General features: G+C 42.2%; 2 protein-coding genes across 4 annotated transcripts in view; both read left to right on the top strand.

Moving 5' to 3' along the window:
• LOC124032237 (phosphatidylinositol 5-phosphate 4-kinase type-2 gamma-like) overlaps positions 1–14,969 on the top strand; it is a 26,662-nt gene extending 11,693 nt beyond the window's left edge. The window contains exons 5-11 of one of the 2 annotated variants that reach the window (XR_006838228.1): positions 328–474; positions 791–829; positions 4,611–4,724; positions 4,918–5,182; positions 5,389–5,492; positions 9,042–9,177; positions 14,831–14,969. Coding sequence is in view for 1 of the 2 variants with exons in the window: in XM_046344484.1 (XP_046200440.1) it covers positions 328–474; positions 791–829; positions 4,611–4,724; positions 4,918–5,182; positions 5,389–5,492; positions 9,042–9,122 (750 nt within the window). In the remaining variant the exon portion in view is untranslated. Of the gene's footprint in view, positions 1–327; positions 475–790; positions 830–4,610; positions 4,725–4,917; positions 5,183–5,388; positions 5,493–9,041; positions 10,401–14,830 lie in introns of those variants that run through there. The other variant, XM_046344484.1, reaches the window with a different exon arrangement.
• On the top strand, positions 14,931–17,408 carry LOC124032238 (G-protein coupled receptor 182-like). 2 transcript variants are annotated; one of them, XM_046344485.1, is made up of 2 exons: positions 14,931–15,067; positions 15,553–17,408. In XM_046344485.1, exon 2 carries the CDS (start codon positions 15,556–15,558, stop codon positions 16,645–16,647), a length of 1,092 nt encoding a protein of 363 aa, XP_046200441.1. In that variant the 5' UTR covers positions 14,931–15,067; positions 15,553–15,555; the 3' UTR covers positions 16,648–17,408. The 2 variants fall into 2 exon arrangements, with proteins under 2 accessions (XP_046200441.1, XP_046200442.1); XM_046344486.1 differs by having other exon boundaries at positions 14,936–15,072.

The following is a 17,408-nucleotide window of genomic DNA, read 5'->3' as shown; positions in this document are numbered from 1 at the left end:
AAGGTAAAATATCACAAATAGAGATGGGTATAGCCAGAAGAATAATATACTTGTTGAACAGAGCTATAGCTCCGTCAGTCTTGCGTGTTTTTATTTTTCAATCACTCACTCACTATTAGTCAAGGTCTCGACTTAAGCGTTAGCTATCCTGCTACAGAGGTTTTTGGTGTGGGATGCGTGTGCATCCCTCAAACGTGACGTTTGCTTGTAATTTTTTTAAATGGCTCTATATAATGCACTACTTTTGACCTGGGCCCTTGGAGTAATTTCAGACACAATCCCAGTCTATTCGCCATTAATTTGTCCCCCTCTTCTCCCTGGCTGCAGCACATAGTGAAGTGTCACGGAAGCACTCTGCTGCCCCAGTTCCTGGGGATGTACCGTGTGGGTGTAGAGAATGAGGAGACCTACCTGATCGTCATGAGGAACATGTTCAGCCACAGACTGGTGGTGCACAGGAAGTACGACCTTAAGGTGAGACTGAAAGAAAAACACAAACGCGTACACACACACACAGTACTACATCCAGATGAGAGAGAGACACACCTAGGGTTGCAAAATTCCTGTTACTTACTGAAAATCCCCAGGTTTTCCAGGAATCCTGATTGGAGGATTTATTTCTTAAATACTTTTGGGGAAAGTTACTGGAATTTTGCAACTCTAGTCACCTGTTGTATAATGCTTATACACCTGTAGTGTTCTGTAATGCTTGTTCCTTACGCTACTTCATGATTTACACTCGTATAATCCCTGACCTTGCCTATTAAACTCTAATCTTATTGATACTCAGGGCTCTCTGGTGTCTCGTGAAGCAAGTGACAAAGAGCGGGTAAGCCAACTAAGAATGTCTGTCTCACCCAACCAACCATGCATGTGAAAATTGCCTTAAGGACTAGCTCTGTTAGGCACCCACAGTAGTGTCGCACGGTATACCGAAAGTTCGGAACTTTTTATATCCTATAACACTTTAAAAATAGTTTGGTACTAGAATTTGTTACTTTCGGTACTTCTATCAAACTCGTTTCACTTTGTCTACTGACTGAGAAAGGATCAAGTCTGTAGACAATATCACCTTATGGCACGAGAGCACCGTGCCTGCTCCAGTTATCCATTGCTAGATCTAGCCTGTATTGAGGAACCACTGAACTCACTGTGAGTCTGGGATGCATCATGTTAGCTCTCCTCTCATGCTGTACAGAAGCAAACAGTTGAATAATGTAGAAATGTTGCAACTGTTAATTACTGTTCGCAAAGCAATGTCCTTTACAGGCTAGAACACTTTACAATGCATGAACAGAACATACCAGTAGCTTCCAACTTTTTTTGCTATCTTACAGATGACGCTAACATCAATTCACTACCATAGTACTTTGTTTGTGGTACCATAATGCAAAATGTGCTGATTGTCACCAAAAAAACATAATCATTAACCAGGTTTCCATCCAATCTTTTAATGTCGACAAAACAAAATACGCCAGACAAGGTGGGATCTTTTTGGGTTGGTATTGATATAATAACCATCATATTGAATTAAACTTAGTCACGTGATAACATGTTCTGTGGTCCTCCCTCTACGACTCATCGGGAAAGCATGCAGTTTATTAGGGTACAGAGGAACTAAATTATGAGCAAAACAGGGTGGTGAAAGTGCAAGGTGATGAGCTTGATGCCCCTTTCCAGTAAATATCAAGGGCCTTATTTTGGTGACATGATAATCGATGCTTGGCTACCATTCTTACTATTTTTCCCATAATATAATCTCGCTATATAAAACAATGTTTTGTGAGAAACATCAGTAGAGTTGAAAATACGATGGAAACCCATTTAACGATGAGAGCCTATAGGGAGGAGGCCAGAGACCTGACCATGTGGTGCAAGGACAACAACCTCTCCTTCAACGTGATCAAGACAAAGGAGATGATTGTGGACTACAGGAAAAGGAGGACAAAGCACGCCCCCATTCTCTTCGACGGGGTTGTAGTGGAGAAGGTTGAGAGCTTCAAGTTCCTTGGTGTCCACATCACCAACAAACTAACATGGTCCAAGCACACCAAGACAGTCGTGAAGAGGACACTATAAAACCTATTCCCCCTCCGGAGACTGAAAAGATTTGTCGGGGGTCCTCAGATCCTCAAAAGGTTTTACAGCTGCACCATCGAGAGCATTTGACGGGTTGCATCACTGCCTGGTATGACAACTACTCGGCCTCTGACCGCAAGGCACTACAGAGGGTAGTGCGTACGGCCCAGTACATCACCAGGGCCAAGCTTCCTGCCATCCAGGACCTCTATACCAGGCAGTGTCAGAGGAAGGCCCTAAAAATTGTCAAACTCCAGCCACTTTAGTCATAAACTGTTCTCTGTGCTACCGCACGGCAAACAGTACCGGAGTGCCAAGTCTAGATGCAAGAGGCTCCTAGCTTCTACCCCAAGCCATAAGACTCCTGAACATCTAATCAAATGGCTACCCAGATGATTTGCATTGCCCCTCTCCTCCCGCGAGAACAATTGCTACTCTATCTATGCATAGTCACTAATAACTCTATCTACATGTACATATTACCTCAACACCGGTGCCCCCTGTATATAGCCCCGCTATTGTTATCTACTGCTGCTCTTTAATTATTTGTTATTCTTACTTTGATTTATTTTTTTGTATTTTCTTAACTGCATTGTTGGTTAAGGGCTTGTAAGTAAGAATTTCTATACCTATACCTTCTATAGTAAAATTAATTCACTGTATGGTCTACCTACACCTGTTGTATTTGGCGCACGTGACAAATACACTTTGATTTGATGATAAAAGGCTGCATGTGACATAATACCTAAAAATTCTGTACCAAATATAAATGCATGTTAAATCAAATTTTATTTGTCACATGTGCCAAATACAACAGGTGTAGGTAGACCACACAGTGAATTTATTTGATTTTACTAGGCAAGTCATTTAAGAACAAATTCTTATTTTCAATGACTGCCTAGGAACAGTGGGTTAACTGCCTGTTCAGGGGCAGAACGACAGATTTTGTACCTTATCAGCTCGGCGATTTGAATTTGCAACCTTTCGGTTACTAGTCCAATGCTCTAACCATTAGGCTACCCTGCCACCTAGGCTCTAACCTATAGTGTAAAAAGTAAATGTGATAGAAACACATCTCTGGTGGGAAAATGTGCATATAGTTGTTATACAGATTTGTTTAAATATTCGCATGAAAATCTGTCGCCAATTGGATGGAAACCTAGCCATTCCCAAAATCTTTATTAATTCACTTTGTGTCCCTCGCCATAGTCACATCTCTCCAGTCTTTTTCACTGTGTGTGTGTGAATGATGTCATTAGCTCATAGATATAGAGCATGCATTTATAAAAGAAGGCATTGCTGCTTTTATGCAAATGTTGTTGATTCCTCTGTAGCCCCATAAAATCAGCCAAAACAAGCTCAAAACATCAATGCATACACTCTTATTGAATATGCATTCACCTGTGTTGAGAATAGGCCTATATCTTGATATACCTGGTTTATCAATAGATATAGCATTCAAATAAATTATTACCATTATGTTATGTAGCTACATTGGTAAAAATGAAGTCAAATTGATTGTATGATGCAGTTAATTCATTAATACAGCGTTTCCCGAACTCTGTTCTCAGGAAACCATGGGGTGCATGTTTTGTTTTTTCCCGTTAAGACTGCACAGCTGATTAAAATGATCAAAGCTTGATTATTTGAATTAGCTATGTAGTGCTAGAGCAAAAACAAAATGTGCACCCCTTGGGGTCCCGAGGACAGAGTTTTGGATTCTGCATTAATGCATACATGGCTGTCTCTGAAAAATGTAAAGTTTAATGAGTTTGAGCTCAAGTGCCATTCTGTGACTTTGGCTAATACACCTTCTTTTGCCATGGTATCGTTCTGGTATCGAGCATCGTGATACTAAACCTGCTATTGGAATTAAAGTCAAAATTCTGGTATTGTGACACTAACCCACAATACATGTGACCCACCACCTTGACTTGGTCTTATGTAGCAAAATTTGAAATATATATTTTTTTATGCTGGATAAAAGTAAAGACTCAGCGATTATAAAGTTGTATATCATACACTGCAGTTGAGGAACAATGGGAAGGTAATTCTGCATTGAAAGTTGTATATTGTATATACTGTATCCTACATTATTTCATCTTAGCCACTCTGTCACGGCTGATCCATATATTTTAAACTTATATATTCTTATCCCATTCCTTTACTAGATTGTGTGTATTAGGTTTTGCTGTGAAATTAGTTAGATATTAGGTTTTGTTGATACTAGATACTCCTGCACTGTCAGATCTAGAAGCATAAACATTTTGCTAAACTCACAATAACATATGCTAACCATGTGTTTGTGACCAATAAGATTTTATTTGAAGAGTAAGTTGTTTTTTTCCTCATGAGGTTGTGGCAATATACTGGTGGCGACTGGAAACAATTGCAAAATATTACAAATTGATGATCCTTGAATTTTTTTTTAAATGTAGTGGAATGGTCTTTGAGGTCCAGAGTTTAGTTTTAGGGGCCACTTGACATGCTTGGGAAAGTTCTCATGCGTTTGTTTCATAACGGTTCCTCAGGTGAAAGAGCTGCCCACCTACAAGGACATGGACTTCAGAAACAACATGCAGAAGGTGTATGTGAACGAGGAGCAGAAGGAGAAGGTCATGGAGAAACTCAACAGAGATGTGGAGGTAATGTGACCTCCACAGATTTAAAACTAGAATTCAGTCTATTTCTATGTTGACCTCTCAAGTTCTAGAAACTGTCATCCTATTCTATTGAGTCTAACACAAGGTGGCAGTAGAAACATTCTAGCTGTTTGTTGCCATTATACCACCATCTCCATTCATAGTAATCATCTGGTGTGTGTGTCCTGTTCTATAGTTTCTTGTCAAGCTAAAGATTATGGACTACAGCCTGCTCCTGGGTATCCATGACTTGGGGCGGGCTGAGCGGGAAGAGGAGGAGGGAGAGGAACCCTCTATTGAGGAGGATGGGGAGACTGAGAATGGCCTGATGCAGGTCCCTAACGCGTGCTCCTACAGCACGTCTCCTGAGGGCATCGCTGGCTACATGGCCTCCTGCAAGCCCCTGGGGCCCGGGGAGTTTGACCCCTATGTGGATGTGTATGCCATAAGGAGTGCCCCTGGTAGGTTCAAGGGCAGTTTGGAAATTACAGGGTTTGGATCAAGTTAATCATTTTAAGACATTGGATTCTCAATTTCCCTACTGAATTGAATGATTTTTTAAATGGAATTGACTCTATTCCTGGATTTGAAGTTACACTGGAAGTTGGGTCATTTGGGTTTTTAAGCAGTGACTTTATTCAGCATCTGGTCTGTTTTCCCCCCTCAGGAGCCCCTCAGAAGGAGGTGTACTTCATGGGTCTGATAGACGTTCTAACACAGTACGACACCAAGAAGAAAGCCGCTCACGCAGCCAAAACTGTCAAGCATGGGGTGAGTGAAAAGGGCGAAGGGATGAGATACTCAGTGCATACTGTAATGTTAACCTTTATTTAGCTAGGCAAGTCAGTTACGAACAAATTCTTATTTACAATGACGGCCTGCACCGACCAAACCCGGACATCGCTGGGCCAATTGTGCGCCACCCTATGGGACTCCCCATCATGTGATACAGCCTGGTGCATACTGTGCATTTATTGCTTTTTCTAACATCATTCCCTATTAATCGATAATTGAAAGTGATCTATTACCAATGTCATTTCTTGTTTTCCCTGGTTTCAATGTTGTGCTGATCACATCTTTGAAATAAGAGGGTTAAGGCTCTCCCATTAGATTACAGGGCCTTCAGAAAGTATTTACACCCCTTGATTTTTTTCCACATTTTGTTGTTACGTCCTGAATTTAAAATGAATTACATGTAGATTGTTGGTCATTGGCCTACACACAATACCCCATAATGTTAGCATAATTTGTTTTTGAACATTTGACTAATTCATAAAAAATGAAAGTTAGACTCAAGTATTTAATCCCTAACAATGTGGCTTAACAAGTCATGTAATAAGATCACTCTGTGTGCAATAATAGTGTTTAACATGATTTTTGAATGGCTACCTGGTCTCTGTACCTCACACATACAATTATATGTAAGTTCCCTCTATCAAGCAGTGAATTTCAAACACCAATTCAACCACAAAGACCAGAGAGGTTTTCCAATGCCTTGCGAAGAAGGGCACCTATTGGTAGATGGGTAAACACAAATTATCCCTTTGAGCATCAAGTTATTAATTACACTTTGGATGGTGTATCAGTACTCCCAGTCACTACATGTTTAGTCGTCCTTCCTATCTCTGTTGCCGGAGAGGAAGGAAACCGCTCAGGGATTTCACCATGAGGCCAATGGTGACTTTATAACAGTTACAGAGTTTAGTGGCTGTGATAGGAGATAACTGAGGATGGATTAATAACATTGTATACTGAACAAAAATATAAACGTAACATCCAACTGCGTTACCGTTCATAGAAGGAAATCAGTCAATTGAAATAAGTCCATTAAGTCCTAGTCTATGGATTTCACATGACTGGAAATACAGCTATGCATCTGTTGGTCACATACCTTAAAAAAAGGTAGAGCCGTGGATCAGAAAACCAGTCAGTATCTGTTGTGACCACCATGCTGCGTGACACATCTCCTTCGCATAGAGTTGATCAGGCTGTTGATTGTAGCCTGTGGAATGTTGTCTCACTCCTTCAATGGCTGTGCGAAGTTGCTGGATATTGACGGGAACTGTAACATGCTGTCGTACACGTCAATCCAGAGCATCCCAAAAATGCTTAATGGGTGACTTGTCTGGTGAGTATGCAGACCATGGAAGAACTGGGACACTTTCAGCTTCCAGGAATTGTGTACAAATCCTTGCGACATGAGGCTGTGCATTATCATGCTGATACATGAGGTGGTGGTGGTGGATGACTGGCACAACAATTAGCCTCCAAGATCTCGTCACGTTATCTCTGGTCATTCAAATTGCTATTGATAAAATGCAGTTGTGTTTGTTCTCCGTAGCTTATGCCTGCCCATACCATAACCTGATCGCCACCATGGGGCACTCTGTTCACGTTGACATCAGCTAACGCTCGCCCACACGACACCGGTTGGAGGCACAGCCAAATTCTCTAAAACGACGTTGGAGGCGGCTTATGATAGAGAAATTAACATAACGTTCTCTGACAACAGCTCTGATGGACATTCCTGCAGGCAGCATGCCAATTGTACGCTCCCTCAAAACCTGAGACATCTGTGGTGTTGTGTGACATTTTAGAGGGGTGTTTTGTCCCCAGTACAAGGTGCACTTGTGTAATAATCATGCTGTTTAATTAGCTTCTTGATTTTCCACACATGTCAGGTGGTTGGATTATCTTGGTGAAATGCTCACTAACAGGGATGTAAACAAATTTGTGCAAAATGTTTATGGAACAATTCTGGGATCTTTTATTTCAGCTCATGAAACAAGGGACCAACCCTTTATATGTTGTTTATATTTTTGTTCAGCGTATTTACTACACAATACAAACTTAATTGACTGATTGAAAAAAAGGCTGTACAGAATAAAACATATTCCAAACCATGCACCAAACCTGTTTGCAACAAGGCACTAAAGTAATACTGAAAAATATACCTTAAATACAGCCTGGTCTAATAAACTAGACGTAACATATTAAAAATGCATCCGGGACAATCAAAATAGTATATGTTATGTTTGGTATGGTTACATAAGACGGGTGGTTGCTTAAGGCAAAAACTAAAGTAGGGTGGTTTGTCGGCATGGGTGGGCATATAACGTGAACGTCTAGCAACCCAAAGGTTGCGAGTTTGAATTTCATCATGGACAACTTCAGCATTTTAGCTAATTAGTAACTTTTCAACTTCTTGCTACTTTTTAGTTACTTTGCCGCTACTTAGCATGTTAGCTAACCTTAAACCTTTTAGCTAAATCTAATCCTTTAACCTAACTTCTAAACTTAACCTTAACCCCTAGCCTAGCTGACATAGCCACCTAGCTAGAATCTGTAATATATTCTACATTTTACAAATTCGTAACGTATAATATGGATTGTAATACAAAATAGGTGATGGACATCCAAAAATTAATACATACCAAGCGGAGGTATTGGATTTATGTACAGAATAATACAAAATGCTCTGAGACAAGGTTTGAATACAAAGTATTATGTTTGGGTCAAACCCAATATAAAACATTACTGTGTACCACTTTCCATATTTTCAAGCATAGTGGTGGCTGCATCATGTTATGGGTATGCTTGTAATTGTTAAGGACTGGAGAGTTTTGCAGGATAAGAAAGAAAGGGAATTGCACAAAGCACAGGCAAAATCCTAGAGGAAAACCTGGTTAATTTTGCTTTCCACCAGACACTGGGAGATTAATTCACCTTTCAGCCGGACAATAACCTAAAACACAAGGCCAAATCTTCGTTGTAGTTGCTTACCAAGAAGAGGGTGAATGTTCCTGAGTGGCCGAGTTAGTTTAGACTTAAATCTACTTAAATCTATGGCAAGACCTGAAAATTGTTGATCAACAACAAATTTGACAGTGCTTAAAGAAATTTGAAAAGACTAATGGGCAAATGTTGCACAATCCAGATGTGGAAAGCTCTTAGAGACTTACCCATATAAACTCACCTGTAATTGTTGCCAAAGGTGATTCAAACGTGTTGATTGAGGCGTGTGAATACTTGTGTGTGATAGTTTTCCATTTCATTTTCAATGTCTAAAAACATGTTTTCACTTTGTCATTATGGGGTATTGTGTGTAGATGGGTGAAATTTCCAACATTTAATCCATTTTTAATTCAGGCTGTAACAACAAAATGTGGAATTAGTCAAGAGGTATGAATACTTCCTGTAGGCACTATCTTATTTGTTTAACTTTTATCCGGAAAATGAGCATTTCATTGACGCTTTTCATTCCCATTTATATGAGCTACTCGGTCTGACGTGTACCCTTCTCTATGCCTCTGTCTTCAGGCTGGTGCTGAAATCTCCACTGTCCACCCAGAACAGTACGCCAAACGATTTCGTGATTTCATCGCCAACATCTTTGCATAGCAGGACATTATAACCACCACTGATACAACCAACCTTTTCCCATTTAGATTGGATGGTTTGTATTGTTCTTTCTCTTTTACTTTTGTTCTGTGACTTTCGGCCTTGTTTTTCTTCTGATGTACATTTATATCATGAAATATTGACCCAAAAAATCTAAACACACAGATCATGTTATTTTGATCTCACACTTTACTGTTTCCATTGTTGTAATGTATTACTGACTGATACATATTTATTTTTAGATTGATAAGATGAATGTGATTCCATATTGATAAGCACTCTTGACTGACTTTGTAGCAAAAGGGTACTTAGGCTAATACTGTTGCTTTGTGTCCTCAGAGAGATGTTACACTGAAAAGGATAGAATAGACTTAAAGGGACAACCTGGGATTGATATATCCACCACTTTGTTGTTTGTTTGAATCCCAGATTGCCCCTATAACCCAGTCAGTTGAAATCCTGGGTCGTGTCCATTAAGCACCAAACAGAAGGAAGCGGTAGGAAACTGGGAGGTGCTGTACTACCAATGACTTAACTACCTGAACTTGTCCAATAAGAAATCATGGTTATTTACGGGCTACTGAACACAACCTTGGATTGGTGTGATGTACTGAATATACTAATATAACTGGACATAGGAACATATCATTGTAGTGAACCCTACAGTAAATATCAGAGCAATTTGTCTCTGCCTTCTGGGATTTGCCATGAACGTCCCTCATCATCTCACATTGGATCATGTGTAGCATTATGCTATCATGAGTGGACTTGGAACCAGACCCTGTTGTTGGACTGACAATGTCCTTTTGAATACCTTTTGGTGCCTCAAACTGAGTCATTTTTAAAGGACTTCTCAAGATCATTGTTATGGGGAATATAAGTATAATCATTCCTACTCCCTCTCACACATTGTCATGCCAAACATGTTTTCTTGACAATGACAGCAATGGACCAAGCTAGAATAAAAGATGAGTAGAGGTAGACGATGGTCTATGCTTGGTCAGATTTGACGACAACTATTATTATGACATTTGAAGAGACTCCACAGAAGAGCTAGCTTGGGTATTATGTGTCACTCATAGAATATAGCACTACATTTCAGCTGCTTTATGCAATTTGATTGCCTTAAAGATGTGATGAGTTTTCTAGTATAGAAGTTGAATACATTGACGGGCTAAATAGTTACAGTATGAGTAAATGACGCCTTGTAACCATTGTGATTGCACATCTTGTATTTTTGCAAATCAGCTTTTGGATCAAAATATATTTTACAAAGATTTTCTGAAATGGTTTTTTTTATAGATTAGATTATAGCAGTCACACACATCTCTCTCTTGGTGTGTGGTTAGTGGTACAGTTGATATGGTTGTGAGTTTGGTATTTTATTAGGATCTCCATTAGCTGTTGCGAAAGCATAATGCAGAACATTAATAGACAAGAGCATCTCAAGGACAGAACTACAGTACATACATTTCAAAATGGCACACAGCCTACATATCAATACAATATCTAGGTCACGTAGGGGAGCGAGGCATTGCTTTTTTGTGTTAGTTTGGTTAGCGTTACAGTTGATAGGGGAGTTTGGTTAGCGGTACAGTTGATAGGGGAGTTTGGTTAGCGGTACAGTTGATAGGGGGGTTTGGTTAGCGGTACAGTTGATAGGGGGGTTTGGTTAGCGGTACAGTTGATAGGGGGTTTGGTTAGCGGTACAGTTGATAGGGGGTTTGGTTAGCGGTACAGTTGATAGGGGGTTTGGTTAGCGGTACAGTTGATAGGGGGGTTTGGTTAGCGGTACAGTTGATAGGGGGGTTTGGTTAGCGGTATAGTTGATAGGGGATTAGTTTGGTTAGCGGTACAGTTGATAGGGGGTTAGTTTGGTTAGCGGTACAGTTGATAGGGGGTTAGTTTGGTTAGCGGTACAGTGCTACCACTAGGGTTATTTGAGTGTTACGCTGGCCACAGATAACAGGCTTAGCCCAACACGTGGACTGGAGGAGGTCAGAAGGCATAATTCTGCTGACAGACCTCTTCCTGTTGCTTTAGGAAAAGAGAGGAATTGACAACTCTTAACAAAGGGACGTAAGCAGGATGGGCAGACTCAGGAGATAAAAAATATCAGCCTTAAACTAACAGAAATGCTGACAACCGACAACCCAGAGAGAGGTGGAAGTTGAAACACTGCTTTCAGAACATGTCCCATGAGCCTCGGCCAACACAAACGTCTTCCCTGTGCCGCTCCTTATCACGCCGACCCCTGGAAGGCTGTGGTGGCTGTTGCCACTTGAACTCTTCAACAGAACAATAGTGCTGACTGCTCATTAATTTAGTTTGATTTATTTAGCCAGGATAGTCCACTCATTGACAATAGCCCATGCTTTACAGGGAGCCCTGGGTCCCATAAAATCAATGAAAACAAACAAATTACACATGTTAAATGGAGCTGATGGTGAGAACTGAAGTTATATTACAGCAAAAAAGCACCAAATAAGTTGATGTAATGCTATGCCAATGATGTCAAGTGGTTTCCAAATGCTGATATCATGTCCTTTGCTTTGTCACCTAACCTGACAGGTGTTGACGACTTAATGATCTGACTCACTATTTCAATAGGAAAACTGACTAGGGGTGATTCCCACCTAAATTCATAGCACTAAGTTCATAGATCGGCCAAAGGATGATGTTAATGCTACGGAGCTTTCAGGAAATACACCCCTTCCAAGGTAGATGAAACTATCCATTGACATGTTGTAAGTAAAATAATTGCCTACAACTGGCTGTACAGAGTGGCTGCCAAGCTACTGTAGTTGAAGTAGTGATTTCAAAGTGAGTGCTGAGACGAACATCACGGACCGGGAGAGATGGAGGGGGGTTCAGATTAAAGGGCTCTCTCACGCCAGTGAGGTTTGATGCTTCCAATGTCCCCCTACTCTCTGCTATTCATCACTCCTCTACGGCTAAAGGGGCTTCCTGGGATTGTCTTATGTTAAGCGGCTGTTTTTTTGGTTTATCACACAGCACCTTCATACCAACTAAGCTGTGTTTTTACTGAAGTTTCATCTTAGAAGACAATTGATAGAATTGTTGTTCGCCGCAGAATAACTGGACAGAGAAGTTCAGAAAGTATTCAGACCCTTTATTCAGTACTTTGGGGCGGCAGATAGCCTAGTGATTAGAGCGTTGGACTAGTAACCGAAAGGTTGCGAGATCAATTCCATGAGCTGACAAGGTAAAAATCTGTCTTCTGCTCCTGAACAAGGCAGTTAACCCACTGTTCCTAGGCCGTCATTGAAAATAAGAATTTGTTATTAACTGACTTGCCCAGTCAAATAAGGGTAAAATAAAAAACCGTTGAAGCACCTTTGTCAGCGATTACAGCCTCGAGTCTTCTTGGGTATGATTCTATAAGCTTGGCACACTTGTATTTGGGGAGTTTTTCACCTTCTCTGCAGATCCTCTCAAGCTCTGTCAGGTTGGATGGGGAGTGTTGCTGCACAACTATTTTCAGGTCTCTCCAGAGATGTTTGATCGGGTTCAAATCCGGGCTCTGGCTGGGCCACTCAAGGACATTCAGAGACTTGTTCCGAAGCCACTCCTGCGTTGCCTTGGCTGTTGTTGTCCTGTTGGAAGGTGAACCTTCGACCCCAGTCTGAGGTCCTGAGCACTCTGGAGCAGGTTTTCATTAAATCAAGTTTTTGATTGGACCATGTGTTTGGACCATGATCGTTTGTTGGTGATGTGGACAACAAGGAACTTCAGCCCTGTAGATGTTAATTGGGGCCTGTTTGGCCCTCCCTTTCCTGTAGTCCAAGATCAGCTCCTTGGTTTTGCTCACGTTGAGAGAGGTTGTTGTCATGGCACCACACTGCCAGGTCTCTGATCTAGGCTGTCTCATCGTTGTCTGTGATCAGGCCTACAACTTGTTGTGTCATCAGCAAACTTAATGATGGTGTTGGAGTTGTGCTTGGCCACACAGTCGTGGGGTGAACAGGGAGTACAGGAGAGGACTAAGCATGCACCCCTGAGGGGCCCCCGTGTTAAGGATCACCGTGGCAGATGTGTTGTTGCTTACCCTTACCACCTGGGGACGGCCGTCAGGAAGTTCAGGATCCAGTTGCAGAGGGAAGGTGTTTAGTCCCAGGGTCCTTAGCTTAGTGATGAGCTTTGTGGTCACTATGGTGTTGACCACTGAGCTGTTGTCAATGATCAGAATTCTCACATAGGTGTTCCTTTTGTCCAGGTGGGAAAGGGCAGTGTGGAGTGGGATTTGCGATTGCGTATTATGCGGATCTGTTAGGGCTGTATGCGAATTGGAGTGGGTCTAGGGTTTCCGGGATGATTATGTTGTGACCCATGACAAGCCTTTCAAAGCACTTCATGGCTTTGAAAGGAAACATGCTACGGTTCTGTGGTGATTTAGGCAGGTTGCCTTCGCTTTCTTGGTCACAGTGATTATGGTGGTCTATTTTATTTATTTGACCTTTTATTTAACTAGGCAAGCCGATTCTTAATTTCAATGACAGCCTAGGAACAGTGGGTTAACTGCCTTGTTCAGGGGCAGAACGACATATTTTTACCTTGTCAGCTCGGGTATTCAATCTTGCAACCTTTCGGTTACTTGTCCATCGCCCTAACCACTAGGCTACCTGCCGCCCCCCGTCTGCTTGAAGCATGTATGTATTACAGACTTGGTGAGGGAGAGGTTGAAATTGTCAGTGAAGTGAGTACACGTCCTGGTAATCAGTCTGGCCTTGTGAAACTCTGGAGCTCTGTCAGAGTGACCATCGGGATCTTGGTCACCTCCCTGACCAAGGCCCTTCTCCACCGATTGCTCAGTTTGGCCGGGCGGTCAGCTCTAGGAAGGGTCTTGGTGGTTCCAAACTTCTTCCATTTAAGAATGATGGGGACCACTGTGTTCTCTGAGTCCTTCAATCCTGCAGAATTATTTTGGTACCATTCCCCAGATCTGTGCCTTGACACAATCCTGTCACGGAGCTCTTTGGACAATTCCTTTGACCTCATGGCTTGGTTTTTTCTGTGTCAACTGTCAACTATGGGACCTTATCTAGACAGGTGTGTGCCTTTCCAAATCATGTTACCACAGGTGGACTCCAATCAAGTTGTAGAAACATCTCAAGGATGATCAATGGAAACAGGATGCACCTGAGCTCAATTTTGTGTCTCATAGCAAACGGTCTGAATACTTATGTAAATAAGGAATTTGTTTATATTTAATACATTTGCAAATCTGTTTCCGCTTCATCATTATGGGGTATTGTGTGTAGATTGATAAAAACATTTATTTAATCAATGTTTGATTTAACAAAATGTGGAAAAAGGCAAGGGGTCTGAAAACTTTCCAAATGCACTGTATTTACCACTTACTTTATATGTGAAGGAAATATAAGGGTTGATAGAGGAGCAGACAATCTGTGTTTGTGCTAAGTTTGCAGCTGTTATGGAGGTAATGGTAGAGATTCTAGATAGGCTGCATTCTCTGTTTCACCTAGTCACACTGACCCTGTAACAGCTTTTCAAATGGCACTGTATTACCTATATAATGCATTAGTTTTAAACAAGGCAATAAAAAGTACTCCACTAAATTGGGAATGGGGAGCTATTTGGGACACAGGCCAGTATTTCCCCCCTGGCAGCTCCACAGTCAAGGCTTTCCTGCTCTTCACACTACCAACCCCCACCCCCCTTCTTAGGATGTCCTGTCAACTCTGGCACTGAGAAGACAGGACGGGGGAGGAGAGGGCTTTGTCTGTCAGTCCAGTCAGCCTGAACTAAGCACAGATTCTCCAGGACCCCAGAGCCAGTCCAGCCTCCTCGCTCCTCCAAGCCTCAGCCTCAGGCAGGCAGACCACCAGAACCCCCTGCCCTGAGGGACCTTTTCTAACCACTCATCATCTATCACCAGGTTCTCTTCGCCACAGCACATCAAGGTACTGTATGTATCACAAAAGTACGGCTTCCTGCTGTTCTTCACCTCTAGTAAAAATTGAACGATTTGAGTTTAGACTTGATACACTAAGTGAAAAATGAAAAACTTAATTTGTGAATATTTATTATTTAATTACCTCATGATCTACATAGTAATTTATTCATGCATTTTTTTGGCTGTATTATTATGATAAGAGGAAAACTGGGGGGAGAACAGCAAATTATGATTATCTCAAATTAGCAGGTGTACACATGCCATAGTGTCTGACTTTGTCTCAGGTTGATAAAAAAAAACTATATATATATTCTTCATGACAATTCTCTGGTGTGAAATGCTCCTCACATTTCATCTTGCAGCTCAGAACCAGACAGAAATGCATGTTTCACCACTGCACGTCCTCCACTGCTTACATTATGTCTGACTTTAATCTGATTATACCAATTCTGAACTCCTAACACGGCTAACAATTTCCTCTGCTTTCAATAGACAATGAACGAATTTGACTTGCACAACTCCTCGTTAAATTTCTTCAATGGCACGCCCTGGTTCGTCTACGAGTGCACCCTCAATCTGGATAAGGACTATCAGCGGATCGCCTTGTTCCTGCTCTACCTGCTGCTGTTCATGGTGGGGCTGGCTGAAAACACCCTGGTGGTCTGGGTCAATTGGCGCCGGCGCCACTCGGCCAACGGTGTCTTGTTCTGCGTCATCAACGTGAGCTTGTCGGACCTGATGGTGGTTCTGATGTTACCCTTCTACATGCTGGAGGTGACCATGGACAAGGTATGGCTGTGGGGCCGCTTCCTATGTAAAGTCACCCACCTCATCTACGTGATCAACTTCTATAGCAGCTCCTTCTTCCTGGCCTTCATGACCCTGGAGCGCTACCTGTCCCTGTCCAGGCCCTCGTCTCCTGCCTGCTTCCCCATAGCCAGACGTCGCCGCTGGCTACTCTGCGGTGGTCTCTGGCTCCTCTCCCTGTTCCTGGCTCTGCTGGAGAACGTCCACATGGACCTGCTGGAGTGGGACGAGCCGGGCTGCTACATGCTGCCAGAGAACAACTACACTGAGTGGTTTGTCTCCGTCTCCTTCCTCTGCCTCATCTTCCAGTTCCTTGGCCCGGCCTCCATCATCGTCACCTGTAACATCTTGATAGCCCGAGCGGTGCGCTCCGCTCCAGACGTGCAGGGAAAACGGGATGTCTGGCTGGTGCATGTGTACTCCCTGGTGTTTGTCCTCTGCTGGCTGCCGTACCACATCGTCTTGTTCCTGATGATGGTGGATGATCTGGACCCTCACGTGTTCAGCTGCAACACAGTGGAGGTGCTCTACAACTCCTACGGTGTGGTTGAGGGCCTGTCGCTCTTCCACTGCATCGCCAACCCTATCCTTTACAACTTCCTCAGCAAGAGCTTCCGTTCCAACCTGATCAACGCTGTGGTCCACTATGTACCCAGGGAGTTCCCAGGAGGGTCGAATCCCCAAGAAACTGCACCCAACGCAGGAGGACCAGACACTAGGAAGAAGGAATGCAAGCTTAGCGACATGAGCACCAGTCACTCTGATGTTGCTGGGTTGTAGAAAAAGGAAGCACCACAGTGTCACATTGAGACTTAACTAGCCATCATCACCGAAGGACAATGGAGGAAGGGGAACATGAAAGCTGTTACTGAAACGTGTGCTGCCTTCACAGGCTAGACATGTCACAAGAGAAGGCTTCTTAGTCTGACTCTCTTGGGTCCAGATTGTTCACCCTTCTCCCAAAGTGTACACTTGCACACTTTCATTTCAAAGTATTTGATTGGTGTAAGCATTGGCTGAAGGGAGTTTCTTACATTATAAAACAAAAGAAAGCATGACCAGCAGTGTGCAAGTACACATTTATGGAGAATTGTGGAGAATCAGGATTCAGCCTTGTTCACTAAGAAATAGTCATGTAAATGATGGGCTCTTTGTCCCTCTCATCTGTCTCCCATTTTTCTCTTTCAGCGCATCAATAATGTTGTAAACGGAGGAAGGAAGGAAACGCTTTCGAAATGTTTTCTTTGAACTTCCACAGGAACTTGTGGCACCAATATCTAGGAACTTCTGGAGGACAGAATTAGTCATTACATCGCTGGGTGAAGAGAAGCTTCCTCGCAAATAAACATTTTCCTCTGTGTAACATAGATGAGATTTAAAACTTATAACTACTGAGTATAAACAACTTGTAAAATTGAAATGCAACTGCTAAATGTAAAACATTTTGATTACACAAACATATAAACAGATCTTAATTTCCACAGCAACCTTTTTTTCTGCTGAATTTGTAAATGTGTTGAATAAAAGTATTTCAAACAGGA

The sequence above is a fragment of the Oncorhynchus gorbuscha genome, linkage group LG03 (genome assembly GCF_021184085.1).
Source record: "Oncorhynchus gorbuscha isolate QuinsamMale2020 ecotype Even-year linkage group LG03, OgorEven_v1.0, whole genome shotgun sequence".
In the NCBI taxonomy this organism is placed as follows: domain Eukaryota; kingdom Metazoa; phylum Chordata; class Actinopteri; order Salmoniformes; family Salmonidae; genus Oncorhynchus; species Oncorhynchus gorbuscha.
The sequence above is the reverse complement of the archived record's forward strand: the minus strand, read 5'-3'. Positions and strand labels throughout refer to the sequence as shown.

Bases quoted from the DNA above. Each gene is read 5' to 3' on its own strand.
- LOC124032238 (XM_046344485.1), top strand. From the start codon at position 15,556: ATGAACGAATTTGACTTGCACAACTCCTCGTTAAATTTCTTCAATGGC.